Genomic DNA, 14,340 nt, shown 5'->3' with positions numbered 1-14,340 from the left:
TATTGATATGTATGACTCTGCGCTTGCATATATCCACGATTTGTAGAATAGTAAGACATTCTGCTTGTATAAAATATTCAATTTAAAACTATTTCAAACAGAAGTTTCACAGTCCTTAACCTGAAGTGTAATTTAACCGCTTTTTTGTGGTTACACAGTGGCATTTTCTTTCCTCTTCAAGTCAGTCAGAGACAGGTAGCAGGCAGCAGGTTGTCATAGCCTGAGCCGTTGGGTTACACATCTCCTGACATCCACAGGAGGGCAGCGTGGTTAAATCAAGGGAGAATATGGGAATGAAATCACAATGCAGCTAAGTGAGTCTCACTTTTGTTTATATTGTTTTGTGAAAGCTTTTGTAATTTACAATACTGCAGATTTCCCTAGCCTATGCAGATAAAGCAAACACATGTTAATTTTAGAAGTTTCCAAGTGTAGCTTCTTAGTAGGTAGAAAAGTGAAGTTTTTCTCCGTATATATGCAGTCTATTTTAGAAGGTCTTAAAAAACATCATGCAGGAGTTATTAAAGCCTGGTTGGAAATTTAGCTCTGCAAATTCCAATAAAATCTGTTACAGTATTTTGGTAAATATTTGGAGAGTGAAGGTAGCTATTCCAGTAGGTTTAAGGGACACTGAAACTACTCTTGTCTCTAACTCTTGATGGAGTTGTAGCAGGAAATAAGTTTTTTGACATATATGTGTGTGTCTCTCTCTCTCTATACATATGTATACACACACGCGCGTAAAGTTCTGTTTGGAGAAGGAGACTGAAAAATCTCAGTCTGAGGTATGAACAATAAGCAATGAGTGATGCTAAAAAGATTAATTATATTTTTGTTCCACTTAAATTGATAACCAAAGCACTCAAAGAAGGCATTTGACCTTTTGTGTTATACACAAATAAATACTATTTTTTAAAGAGTATTTATAAAACTTCGAGAGGAGAATCCACTCAAACCTCCCCTCACATCCAGTTCATCAGTCTTACAATTTATATTTTCTCTTAGATTTTATGGATTTTTTAATGTTATTTTTATGTAACAGCAGTTTTACGGTAGAGTATCACTTCAGTGTTGCTATTCTGGGGGGGCAGTTGCTTGTCAGAGCAATCCTGTGCAGCAGGAATGGGCTGACCCCAGTAGATGGCTCTGATGCTCCCTCACAGGTGGTAAATTCTGTGTTCTTGAAGTCCTACTTCTACAGCTCCAAATGCAAATTAGCTCCAATTTGATAACTCTCGTGCAGAGACAGTGCATTTGAATGTTCTTATTTTCTATGTATTTGTTACAGTAAAGAACTTTTGACAAAGAGCAAATCCATGCTGTTACAGGCTCATGTCTGACTCCTGTATCACTTTTTTTGGTTTTCTGTAACCACCCAAACCAAAACCATTTTCGAGATATTCGTAATCTGTTAACATTTCTTTAGGATTTTTTTCCTATTTATCGTAATGAATTTTAAAAATCCTGAGTTCTGTGAAAGGATACTAAAGTAAGTTTCTTAAAGGGGATGTATTTCTCAGTGGTGCAATTCTGTTGTTTCCTGGAATAACTCCTGTTGAATTCATTTTTAGGTTGTTTGTTTCTATGTGGCTTTTCCAAGAATAAACATTCAAACATGTTAATGGTTCTAATGTAGATTACTGTACTCAGGAAGCTGTCTCTTCTAGTGCCACGATCACTAGATAATACTAGTAGGTGGCAGTTTCAAAGCAAACCAAAATTGCTGCTTCTAGGCACAAGTAGTTGAGACGTGGAACTGTGCTACTGGACATAGATTTCAAAAGTCGAAAAGGTTTGAGAAAACCATTATGGAAATTCATTGAAACAAAAATACACTAAAAAGTAGTAAATACAGAGACACCATTTCAAGGTAAAGGAACTCCCAGAGCCAGTAATAGCATGAATATAGGAGAAAATTCTGGTGATGTGTAACTGCATGCTTCCATCCAGTTTCTGCTTCTCTCCATGTCCTGTTGGGAACAAGGTACAGGCACGTATGTGCTTTTGGGTGGCCAATTCTATGTTCTTTCATAGAGAAACTTTCTTCAAAAGAGCTGAAGTGACATGGAATCAGAAGTTTCTGTGTTTCTGTGGCATCTTTAAAATTCTGCACATACTCTGCATAGGAAAGTTTCTTAAAATGTGTATTTCAAGAGAACTGATTGGCTGGGTCATACTGTGAAGCTTTCTTCCTTGTCCTTACTCCTGTGTTGTCATCAAAAGGCAGCTAGGAGTATAAAAGTACTTTTTTGACTCTTAAGTTTCGGTGAAAGGATCACCTACAGTTGTCATTCTGGTAGGCTTTCCAAGATGAAATGTCTCTATCAGAATGTTAGAGTTAGTCTTATTGTCCTGGACCAAACGTTCAGCTAAAGCAGTATTGTGTCTCCCACTGTGGCCAGCAGCAGATGACTGGGAAGGGTTATCAGTAGTCTTTCAGACTCCACCCATCTGCAGAGCAAGGACCTCCTGAGCCAGATACGGTTCTTTGTGTGAAGCAACATTCAGTGCAATTCAATTTGTTTTTCACAAACCTTTCCAGGAATGCATGAAAAGCACAATGAAATGTGACTAATTTGAGTTCATGAAAACAAGCCATAACAGTTGCTTTGCTGTGTGAGAAAGGAAATTAACGTCTGGCACTGTTCCTATGTTCCTTAGAGGTGCTAGAGATGCAACGGAGCCAGTCTGTGCCACTGACAGAGGCAGCATCGTGGGGTTTTCTGCTGCTGTATGTTGGTGGAAGGAGAGATGGTGTTCATTGGTTCCAAAGTTTCTGTGAAGTCTGGTAGATTAAAAGGAATTTGTCCAATGTATGAGAGCATGAAGCATCAAAATTTTAAACTAGAAGAAAAAGCACATGGTTCCCAATAAAAAGCGCTTTATTTCTGCAACATGGGGAGACTGCTATTTCAAAGGTTGCATATGACTCCCAAGAAGGTAACGGCATTTTCCCTACTGTTGCTTAAATTGTACTCTAGCACTTTTCGTTCTGGACTGCTCTATAGTAGCGCAACTGAAAAGAAATTTTTTCTACAAAGTGTGCCAAGCATTTTGAATCTTTACAGTCCATGTATTCTCTGTTCACTGTCAGCTAAGCTCAGTCATTGCATCCACAGAAGCTTTACCTCATGGAACCGACTGAAAAGAGCAAACTAATACGTATTATTCTGAATTGTGCTTTAGAGCAAGTACTTCTGTCAGACTGCAAACAGCAAACATTTTCCATGAATGTCACATTATCTCCTTTTGATGATACCTGGGTACAGAAGGCCACCTTCATTTCATCTGTTTTCAGGCAACTGACTGCAACGCTGAAGTTTGAAGTCTTGGCGCTGTAGGGATCTGATATAGCCAAGGAGACAGAAGGGTGCTTCCAAAGGGTAATTCACAAAGCTCTGAAGATGAAGTGTGCCCCAAGTAGTTTACACTGGATCCGTGCAAAGTACAAGAGAAACAGGGTCTCTGGAAGTGGCACAGGGGAGTTGCAAAGACAAATGTATTTGATTTGCTGTTTCCCTTTGGAACATTTATGGGTTTTTTTTAATTCATGGATGATTTGTCTATTTTGACACATGGAGTGAAAAGGCTGAACAGCTTTACAGGCTTCTGAAATGTGTTTTCCGATGTCTGGAAGGTAAGGGCTCGTGTGAGGCTTTCCTGAACGTTTCTTCTGCTGTGTTAGGACCTCAGTTTCTGAACAGTTCTCGCTCTTCTCCACCGTGGTTTCCCTCCCACAGAAGCTAATGTAGTAATGCTAACCTCCCTCACTGGACATGTTGTGAGGCAGTAGTTACGTGAAGTTTATAAAGCACTACTCAAGTGCCAAGCAATGTTCCTATTAAGAAAATAGCAAGAGGTAAATTAGGACTTGTTAAACTGATTTGTTTCAAAACTTCGGTGATGTTTTAAAACAGTGTTTTTAATGGGATTATTTTAGGGATTTTTTAAAAATCTGACTGTCAAGAATTTCTGTGCTTCATTTCAGATCACAAAAAGCATACTAGATGTAACATATTTCCTCGTGCCTTTTATAGATCAGATGCACCTCTTTATACTAAACCATAATAACTTTATAATACCTACTAGTGATGATGACAATAAATCTTATGAGAATACTTAGAAATTACAATCTTTAGGATGCAAATATGTGCCTCTTGTTCTGCTTATGTATGTTACTACAAAAAAACCCACAAAAGTAGCTCTGCTGAGGTCTGTATTTACGAAATTTAAGTTATATGAGTTCAAAAGTAGCTTTCTAGACAGTGAAAATAAATACATAACCAGGCAGAGATAGCCAAAGCCAGGTATCATTCCTGAAGGAATTCACTGCTCTTACTAGCCTCAGCCACTCTTCCCGAAAGTGGGCTGCTTTCAACACTGGGACTGCAGAACTGGAGTTGCTTCAGTTGGTGGCTCTGTTCATTGATTTGTTTTACTCCAGTGTGACACTGAGCAGGGTGTTTTGACGGATTCCATCAGTGGCGCTGTATGACCTAGAAACAAAAGTAGGTTTTCCTTAGTAACAGGTCCTTGGCCATTTGGGCTTTCTAGATCACAAATAAATTCACCGCCTGTGTGGAAAAAGGGGCCACCAGGACCTCAGGGGAGAGCAGTGCAATTGAAACTTTCTCTGCTATATCAAATCAGCGTTTAAATTCAGATTTTCACTTTTAAAACCAATCTTTTAGTTGTTCCTGCTTATTGTGCTCTATTTCACATAACAGAACAGTTTGTGTTCACAGACTGCTACCCTTTTAGACAAAGTTAAACCAAGAGATGAGCTCCAGGGGTGCACCCATGTATGCTGCCACCACTGGTAGCAATTCAGTCCATGGGTTCAGACTAGAGCTAGTCCAAAGTAAGGCGCATCAAAGAACACAGCGAGTGGATATCTGCTCCTCAACACCAGCTGTTTCGCAGTCGTGCTGCATTCCCGGTTTACATTACAATTGGGTTACATTAGAATCAGAGCACTTTCTAAATTTATGTTGCATCTGAAGGATTTCATTCTTTTGTTGCCTGGAATTCTCTCAAGGCTGAAGGATGTTTTTATGTCTTGACAAACACTCCCACTTTACATACCAAATAGTTTGCATGATATGACATAAATTGGATTAATAATTCTCAAGTTGCCATTGCAGTTTCTTCAGGGGTTCCATAAGTACTGGCGTGCATATTCACAACAAAGGGATGTCAAAAACAACAAGAAGGGCTTCTTCAACTACATCAGCAGCAAAAGGAAGGCTAGGGACAATGTGGGGCCGCTGCTGAATGAGGCGGGTGTCCTGGTGACAGAGGATGCAGAGAAGGCAGAGCTACTGTATGCCTTCTTTGCTTCAGTCTTCAGTGCTAAGACTGGCCCTCAGGAATCCCAGGCCCTGGAGGTAAGAGAAGAAGCCTACAAAGAGGACGACTTTCCCTTGGTCGAGGAGGACTGTGTGAGGGATCGCTTAAGCCATCTGGACACCCACAAATCCATGGGCCCCGATGGAATGCACCCACGAGTGCTGAGGGAGCTGGCGGATGTCATTGCTGAGCCACTCTCCATCATCTTTGAGAGGTCCTGGAGGACAGGAGAGGTGCCCGAGGACTGGAGAAAGGCCAATGTCACTCCAATCTTCAAAAAGGGCAAGAAGGAGGACCCAGGGAACTACAGGCCGGTCAGCCTCACCCTCCATCCCAGGAAAGGTGATGGAGCAGCTTATCCTGGAGGCCATCATCAAGCAAGTGGAAGAAAAGAAGGCTATCAGGAGTAGTCAGCATGGATTCACCATGGGGAATTCATGCCTGACCAATCTGATAGCTTTCTACGATGACATGACTGGCTGGGTAGATGGAGAGCTGTGGATGTTGTCTACCTAGACTTCAGCAAGGCTTTTGACACAGTCTCCCATAATATCCTCCTAGGGAAGCTGAGGAAGTGTGGGCTGGATGAGTGGTCGGTGAAGTGGATTGAGAACTGGCTGAATGGCAGAACTCAGAGGGTTGTCATCAGTGGCGCTGAGTCTAGTTGGAGGCTGGTAACAGGTGGTGTCCCCCAGGGGTCAGTACTGGGCCCAGTCTTGTTTAACTTCTTCATCAACGACCTGGATGAAGAGTTAGAGTGTACCCTCAGCAAGTTTGCTGATGGCACCAAACTGGGAGGTGTGGTAGACACACCGGAAGGCTGTGCTGCCATTCAGGGTGAACTGGACAGGCTGGAAAGTTGGGCAGAGAGGAACCTGAGGAGGTTCAACAAAGGCAAATGCAGGGTCCTGCACCTGGGGAGGAACAACCCCATGCATCAGTACAGGCTTGGGGCAGACCTGCTGGAGAGCAGCTCTGTGGAGAGGGACCTGGGTGTCCTGGTGGACGACAGGTTAACCATGAGCCAGCAGTGTGCCCTGGCTGCCAAGAAAGCCAATGGGATCCTGGGGTGCATCAAGAAGAGTGTGGCCAGCAGGACGAGGGAGGTTCTCCTTCCCCTCTACACTGCCCTAGTGAGGCCCCATCTGGAGTACTGTCCAGTTCTGGGCTCCCCATTTCAAGAAAAATGAAGAGCTACTGGAGAGTCCAGCAGAGGGCTACAAGGATGGTGAGGGGACTGGAACATCTCCCCTACGAGGAGAGGTTGAGGGAGCTGGGCTTGTTCAGCCTGAAGAAGAGAAGGCTGCGAGGGGACCTAATAAATGCTTACAAATATCTGAAGGGTGGGTGTCAGGAGGATGGGGCCAAGCTCTTTTCAATGGTGTCCAGTGACAGGACAAGGGGCAATGGGCACAAACTGAGGCACAGGAAGTTCCGTCTGAACATGAGGAAAAAGTTCTTCCCTCTGAGGGTGACGGAGCACTGGAACAGGCTGCCCAGGGAGGTTGTGGAGTCTCCTTCTCTGGAGATATTCAAGACCCGCCTGGACGCGGTCCTGTGCAGCCTGCTGTAGGTGACCCTGCTTCAGCAGGAGGGTTGGACTAGATGACCCACAGAGGTCCCTTCCAACCCATGCCATTCTGTGATTCTGTAACTTTTGAAGCGCTCTGGAGTGCAGCAAGATCCCACTGTTAAAGAATCTAGGGATATCTGATCTTCCAGAATACCAATAACCATTTATACTGTAAGTGAAAAGTTGTTTGGGGGGGAAATAAACACCACACATTTTCCTTTTTGTGTTATGAGTGTCTTGCTCATTGGAATAAACGGAGCTGTTTTCTGTGGCTGTGGTGTTTGTATTACTTGACATTCTTCAACATTTCTTTATCCTTAGCAGGCATAATTACAGTAGAAGTTTAGGCTGATTTTTTTCTTTCCATCTGTTGAAGGCTTGTTTAGTTTTCTTTCTCAAGAGCACAGAAAGTACTAAAATGAATCCAAGAATGTTTACAGCTAGGTTTCTTATGACCCAGGTCATATTGTTGTCTTGAATCAGTTTTCTCTCTCCTCCTCAACTGAAGACAAAAAAATGGCTTAATCTTACGAGGTTAAATAGAAGAAGGAATGCAGTGCAAGGAAGATTCCTTTTATGCAACTGTGCAGGGATGACTGAAAGTGCCTGTGGGCATTTGGTCCCCATTGGCTCTCGCAGCGAATGCAATGATGCCCACAGATAGCCTGTATTGTTGTCAGTTAAATGGGATCATGAGTGTCTGAAAGGTGTTTGAGAATGAACTGAAAATCATTTTCACAAGTGGATGATTACTTCTGCCACATGTTAACCGAACTCTATCAGAGTGGCCCAGATTTTTGAGACTGCATTAATTGCTCTTTCAACCTTGACTGAGGTTTCTCTTTAAGAAAGGCCTTTGCTGGACTAAACTGCTGCACGTATTGATTTTTCTTTCTATATTTTTTTTCATTGTTTGTGATAAATGAAGCCTTTTACAAGTAGAGAATTTATCATTCAAGATGTAGATAGATTGCTTCATTCCTTAGAATAAAAAGGCCGGTCTAAAAATGATCTCTGTAGAAGTAATAAGTCTTTTCTCATTTCTCCAGCAGTGAATAGCTCCGGTATTCCACACTCAATTATGTTTTCCAGCTATTCATTAGTGCTGATTTTTTCATCAAAAAGTAGAACCCTGCACTGTCGCAGCATCGACTTAGAGCAAATAAGCTGCCATCTTCTTTCCTGTGTATGCCATCAGATCATTGAAACTGAACTATAATATTTAGCTATATGGTTTTGCATTTTTGTAACGCAAGGAAATGCACTTTGAAAAATATTTAACCTTTATGTATTTAAAATATAGCGATGCTGAGACTTTTTAAAGATAATGGTTGTTCAGTCTGTGTGTTCTATTTCTGGAGGAGAAAACGGTACTGGCTGAGACAGGATGATATAAAAAACATTTTTGTCCAGGAGTTTCTGTGTTTTGCAGTGGAAATGTAGTTGCCTGTATTTTTGTTTGTTTTCCAGGAAAATGAACTTTAAATATTAATTTTTTTTTTTTTATCATATTGTAAGCATTGTGAGGTATAATCCGGTAAATCTGTGACTTCATACAAATCCTATTTTTACTTTTCAATGTGAGAGTGAGTGAAGAGAAAGAAAGCAGTATTAAATAATATTTAAGAAAAGATAATTGTAGAACTTTTTAAGTGCGAAAGTCTTGAGAAAGTAATTGTATAGTTTGTATGCTTGGTTGCGTTTTCATATTACTACAAAACTGTGTTAGAAAATCTTTACATTGAGGTAGCACTTAATGACAACGCGTTTGATCAAGGTCCTGTTTTCTGTGTGCTGTATAAAAGCAGGCATATTAGTCTGAAGTTACTGGAAATTGTGTGAGTAATTTAAAAAGACTGAAGAAGGCAACCAAGCACATACGTACTAACTAGAAATATGCTGTCTAATGTGCACATGTACAGATATGGATGTTATGTATACATTTTTATTATATTACTAAATTTTTACAGAATAAAAGTCTGCCATCTATATCTGTTTCTATGTACATCAGAAAACCAATCTTTCCTAACTTCTTTTCAGCCTACTCATTAAACACTCTCAAAACATTATCTTAAAAAGTCAAAATAAATCTATTTAGTCATAAGCAATTACTATTTCAGCGCTCAGATACAGGGGAACTATTTCAGTATCTTCCTTCTCGATGTATGACTAAAATGTAATAATTCAAGAATTATTTTAGATTATCCCAATTCTGGAACCCAAATTAGAGTGACAAAAATTGTAGCAAATGGTGTGGTTTATTTTTAGAAATCTGGAATTGATTACTTCTGAATATCAGTTTCTTCTTTGTATTTCATAGAATATTTTGCCTGGGAAAGGTACAGTGTTTGAAGAAATGGCTGTTGTGTGTTTCTTGTTGGTGCTGAGGCTGTTTCGAGTAGTCTGAACAATTAACGCTGTGCATTTTGTGCACATTTTTTTGGGTGGGGAGAGTGAGTGGGGCTTGTAGGTGAATAACAGATACAAGTATGGGTAAAGAAATAGCAGGCTGAAGCTCTAGGATTTGGTTACTGTGAGGGTCTGCTCTGGTTTGTGGTACTGACATTTACCTGAGACCCATGAAAACTGATGCAATTCCCCATCTTAAAAATAAAACATTCTTCAACTTAGCTCTAGGACTTAGTTCACTTCTGAATGTGTTAACCTATTAATTTTTTGCTCCAGTTGTAAAACCAATTGTCATTTAATTCTGGAACTGGCTGTTGTAGACTGTTTCTGTGCTAAATATCAGCTGCAGTTTCTACAAAACCTAGATATTACTGTTCAAATTTAACAAGGTTCTTAGATCCGTTGCTTCCCATGTTTTTCAATGGAAAGTAAATGGGAAGGATAAGGTCAAAGAGGATTTTAAGGGTCTAGGATGTTTCACTCCTTCTGGGTATAAATGTTAGACTCTTGAGTAAGAATTAATCTCTTCATCTTTCAGGAACATTCATGCTTAAGGTGAACACAGGATATAATCCGTGTGAATAGCTGAAACTTTCTGTGTTAGAAAAAACCTGTCATCATTGGAGATGGCACTGGAAAAGGGATTAATAACATAAGATTATAACTGTGTGTTTAGAGTGATTTGCAAAACGAGTAACATAAGGCTTTGCACTTCTCTGCTAAATCCCAGCTTTCTGTCTGTGAACGGTATTTTCTTTGTTACCTAATCTTATCTAAGACCAGTGGATTTTAAAGTTAGATAGTTACGTTCCACTCCTTTGTTTCCCAGGGAGGCTCTTATTTAGCACATTAGTTGGAATTGATTTATAGGAGGAATAAAAAGTGCAAGATGCTATTTAATTTCTTTTCTGTATGCTTTCTTATTTTATGATTTTGAATTTACTGTAACTTATGATAGTTCTGCCTGTAGGACCTGTGTGATATGGTGTATCTTGCATGAAAAGTAATTTAAAAAGCAGCCCACCTTTTCTCTGATAGCCAAAGTTCTTTTAAAATCTCTTATTTTAAATGCACCTTTCTATACCAGGCTCAGTTAATAATGAAAAAGAATGAGTTAAACCTGGTGTTGCTAAGGTTGGGTTACTCGTTTTCTGCCGTGGTCCTGGTAGAATGTAAAGTCGCTACCGCTAATGATACCAGGATTACTCACTGCTGATGATACTGGGATTGCTCTCGAGCAAGAAGAATCCTCCGTTAGTGTATGGCTCCTTTACAGTCATTTAAGACATGCCAAGAGGGTGGGAACATGGTCAGGATATCTTTGTACTGTAGCATTTGAGGACTGTGTATTCTCAGTTGGTCTTCACAGTCCACGGGGCAGTTGTCCTCCAACATGCATCCGAGAAACCCACAGGATATTCTGAGGGTTGTGGTGGTAGAATCACCGTGAAGAACAGGGCAGGCTTAGGACTGAGAGAGCCCAAAGGCCACCTGTGGACCCCTGTATTTTTCTCCCCCCTGCTCATTCGTCTTCAAGGATGAGTGAAATTCATCAGTCATTCTCTCTCCACCTTGTGGCAGTAGTAAAGAGATTAATGGGGCAATAGCAATGCGGTGTGCTTTGGGGAAAATAAATGCTCTGATTTAGGGGAACATGCCTGTCTCTTTTGAAACATGTGAAAAGCAAAACAGTTCTTATTTTGTGGTGGAATATGTGCCTATCATTCTGTGAGGTAAGCGCTTCTTTAGCTGCAAAACATTATAAACTTTTATATAAACCCTAGCAGGCCCTTTTTATGGTAACCTTTCTGACATAACTCTTACTCCTCTCCTTCTTTGTTGAACTTAAAATATTATCACATAATTAAGAAGGCAAAAAGAGCATGGCAGGATCTGGACTATCAAAGCTACATAACTGGTAATGGTGTACACGAAGCTAGTTCTCCTCTCTCTCATACGAATAAAAAGCAGAGTAACCAAGCGAGGCAGAGCTTCAACACAGGTGTAGCACAGTTGAAGAAGGCTTGACAAACCACCATAGTAAATAAGCATTACACTGAAGGTGTTAGGCAAAAATTTGTTCTTTGTGATATCACAAGCAGTAGAGAATGTGCTCGAGTATATGCCCAGGACAGGTGGGAAAGAGGTTTTGCCTGTATTGTGCTTGCTTGTTTCACGGGAGTTATTGGTTGATTGCTCTGTTTTTCGACTGAGTTCAGAAGCATCGGGCAACAGAGCCCAAAAAGACACCAGAAAGTAGAGGGCAGCAGATTCTGTCCTGTTGCCACAAAGGCACTTGTCCATCTACCAACCATCCAAACCAACCATCTCTGATCCAAGTCATTTTAACTTCTCCATAGTACATGTGCCAGCATCTTCTGGCGAGTGCCTTGTGAAGCAGCATTCATTAATTTGAACAATTTGGATCTTTATTCTGCCATTGACCTACCTAGTTGTACTAGATGCCCTTGACAGAAGCTGGCCAGCCGGAAGGGATGTCTCATAAGTAATATTTTATTCTCCTGTCTGGTTTTAAGCAGCAGATCTTTACCACTTGTAGGCTCTTGCTTACAATGCCACAGCTCATCCTTGTCCTCTTGCTGTCTTTGTTAACAGCAGTGCAACGTGACCACAGTGACAGAAAAAAAGTGTCACTATAATGCCATAAAACTTACTGCATCTTCTTGGGTGATGAGGGTGCTTTCTTCACCACCAAACAGTATCATCTGTGGTTTTGTCATCTCACTGGTTGATTACATTGCCTAATCCCAAGCCTGGAAGTTGCCAAGGTGACATGGAGGTTTTTTGTAATCTATGAGTCTTTATAGCGAAGTGCTTCTGTTTGGGAAATTAGATTCTAGTTTACTGTGGAAAAAAAATTCAATCTTATGTGTCTGCTGGCATTTTGCTATTTGAGCATTTTCCCAAACTGACACTGTGACTGACTTCTCACTGACTAGAGAAACACTAGCAAATCTATGGAAACCAAATAGGGGGGGGGGGGGGGCAAAGTGTTGCGGAGTTTAACTTTTCTAATATACAGTATTTCTGTGCAGTCAAAAGTGTTCTACTTTAAGCTGTTTTTTCTATTTTCGGACACAGTTGCTAAAATATAAGTGATAAGCAGGCTAGTCTTCTTAAACATAAGAGTATCTCTTTGCATTTTTATGGTCTGAGTAAACAGAAGAAAAAAAAATCACTTCTTAGAAGTGACAACAGTGAAGAAGCAGCTCAGTAGGTAAAGCAAATGAATACACTCATTTGTATTGGATCCTCCTAATATCATGCTGCTTATTAATGGAAAAACGTTCTCTTTATTATTTCCTTTGCAGATATTTGTATGCTCTAGGACAGAAGGTTTGGAAGCGGTGGAAAAAACGCTACTTTGTTCTTGTTCAGGTTAGTAGTCTGCCATGAAGTTTTGTTTAAAAAGTAGTCTTGGACTATCAATTTTCTTAACATATGGTTTCTGGAGCCATTAGTAAATCCGTAACTTCAGGCAACATATGCCACACTACTCCAAGCTTCTTACAGCATACACACATCCAGGGTATTTTTTTTTTAATTTTCATACATAGTAAACAGAAATGTCACCGAGTTTTACATATATATAAAGGAGTCCCTACACCGAGCAGTGTTTTGATTGAAACCTAGAAATTTCTGAATGAAATTGTTGTGACCTTGAAACATTTCGCTGACAGCTTTCTAGCAGCACTCAATTTAAAATAAAGTTACATTTCGCAAAGTGGATTGTACTTACTGTTTCATTTGTTCTATCTCAACAAAGATTTCTTGCCTTAAAAATTAAATAAAAGCAACAATAGTTCCTAGTAAGAACTTTTTTGTAAATATTTCTTTAATAATGCTATTTTTTGTTCTTCCGTGCAATGTTAAATTGTGTAAAATTATGTAGTTGTTACAGGAAATCTGGTGTAACAATTGTTCTTAGCCACAAAAATGTGTTGGGCTGGTATTTCATAACTTTTTTGTCCAAACCTAGAACTGCAAGTATTTTCACATGCTAGTGGAAGGTGACATTAACATGACATTAATAGAATAGGAGTAGAACAGTGATCAAAACTGAGAAATGAACGATTCTTGTGAGCCTTAGGAAAAGTCATTATTTTCTGTTTGTGCTTGTCTTCAGATTGCAGTTACAAATTTGATGTTCTTCTGAGTCAGTTCAGAGAACACTCTTCTTCTGTGTCCTTTGTTTTGTTGAAAGAAAACTGTTAAATTGTGAGTCTCCGTAAATGTCATACAAAGGATGAAGCCTGTTAACGAGGCTTATTTTAAGAACAAAGGCTTCTGAAACTACTTTACAGTAAGCCTGATTCCTTTCTCTACCACTCTGTCAGTCACAATTACCCGATCTCCTCCTACTTCTAAGCGATGAAAATTGTAAGGATGTAAAAAAAAAAAAAAAAATCCTGAGCAACATCTTTAATAAAGTAAAGTTAAAAGCTGAGAGTATTTTCATATTATTCTCACTAAGCTTAATGTCAATACAGTGTTCTCCCTGACTTTAATGGAAATTGGCTTGCGTATTGATAATCAGTGAGTAATGGTTATAAGGTTGAACAGGATCTTCTGGAAAATCTACTAAATTCATTTGGGTTCTGATTTTACCAAGGCCCTCTGTGAAGAGACAAGGACTTTTTGTGACTTTATGAAGATTTGTAAAGGTTGGGAAGATTGCTATATGGGATAGCTGTTGAGGCATGGATGTGAAGAGAAAATAACTTAAAGTTACAGGGAAAAAAAAAAAAGAGAAAAAAGAAAAGCTAGATGCTCTCTTGTCCTTCGCGCTTTTCTTTAACGCTCCTCCTACTTTACATCCTTGCTTTCACAAAAAGAAAGACCTTGTTCTCTTCCTCTAAGCCACAGGTGTCATCTGGGTTTTAAAGTGTGTACCTAAGAGACCCAGTCTTTCTGTGCTTGTGATATGGAGCCACCTGGGAGACCAGTTTATTCCAGCCAAGTTAATTTTAACTATCTTCTGCCTTCTA

General features: G+C 39.9%; 1 protein-coding gene across 4 annotated transcripts in view; it reads left to right on the top strand.

The window, feature by feature from the left end:
• The window catches only part of CADPS2 (calcium dependent secretion activator 2), a 325,438-nt gene that overhangs the window by 187,852 nt on the left and 123,246 nt on the right, over nucleotides 1-14,340 (top strand). For all 4 annotated transcript variants that reach the window (XM_075428325.1, XM_075428323.1, XM_075428324.1 and 1 more), the window contains exon 9: nucleotides 12,664-12,730. In XM_075428325.1, coding sequence (XP_075284440.1) covers nucleotides 12,664-12,730 — 67 coding nt within the window. The remainder of the gene's footprint in view (nucleotides 1-12,663; nucleotides 12,731-14,340) is intronic.

Source organism: Opisthocomus hoazin, chromosome 8 (assembly GCF_030867145.1).
Source record: "Opisthocomus hoazin isolate bOpiHoa1 chromosome 8, bOpiHoa1.hap1, whole genome shotgun sequence".
In the NCBI taxonomy this organism is placed as follows: domain Eukaryota; kingdom Metazoa; phylum Chordata; class Aves; order Opisthocomiformes; family Opisthocomidae; genus Opisthocomus; species Opisthocomus hoazin.
Note: the sequence above shows the minus strand (reverse complement) of the source record. Positions and strands in the feature narration are given on the sequence as shown.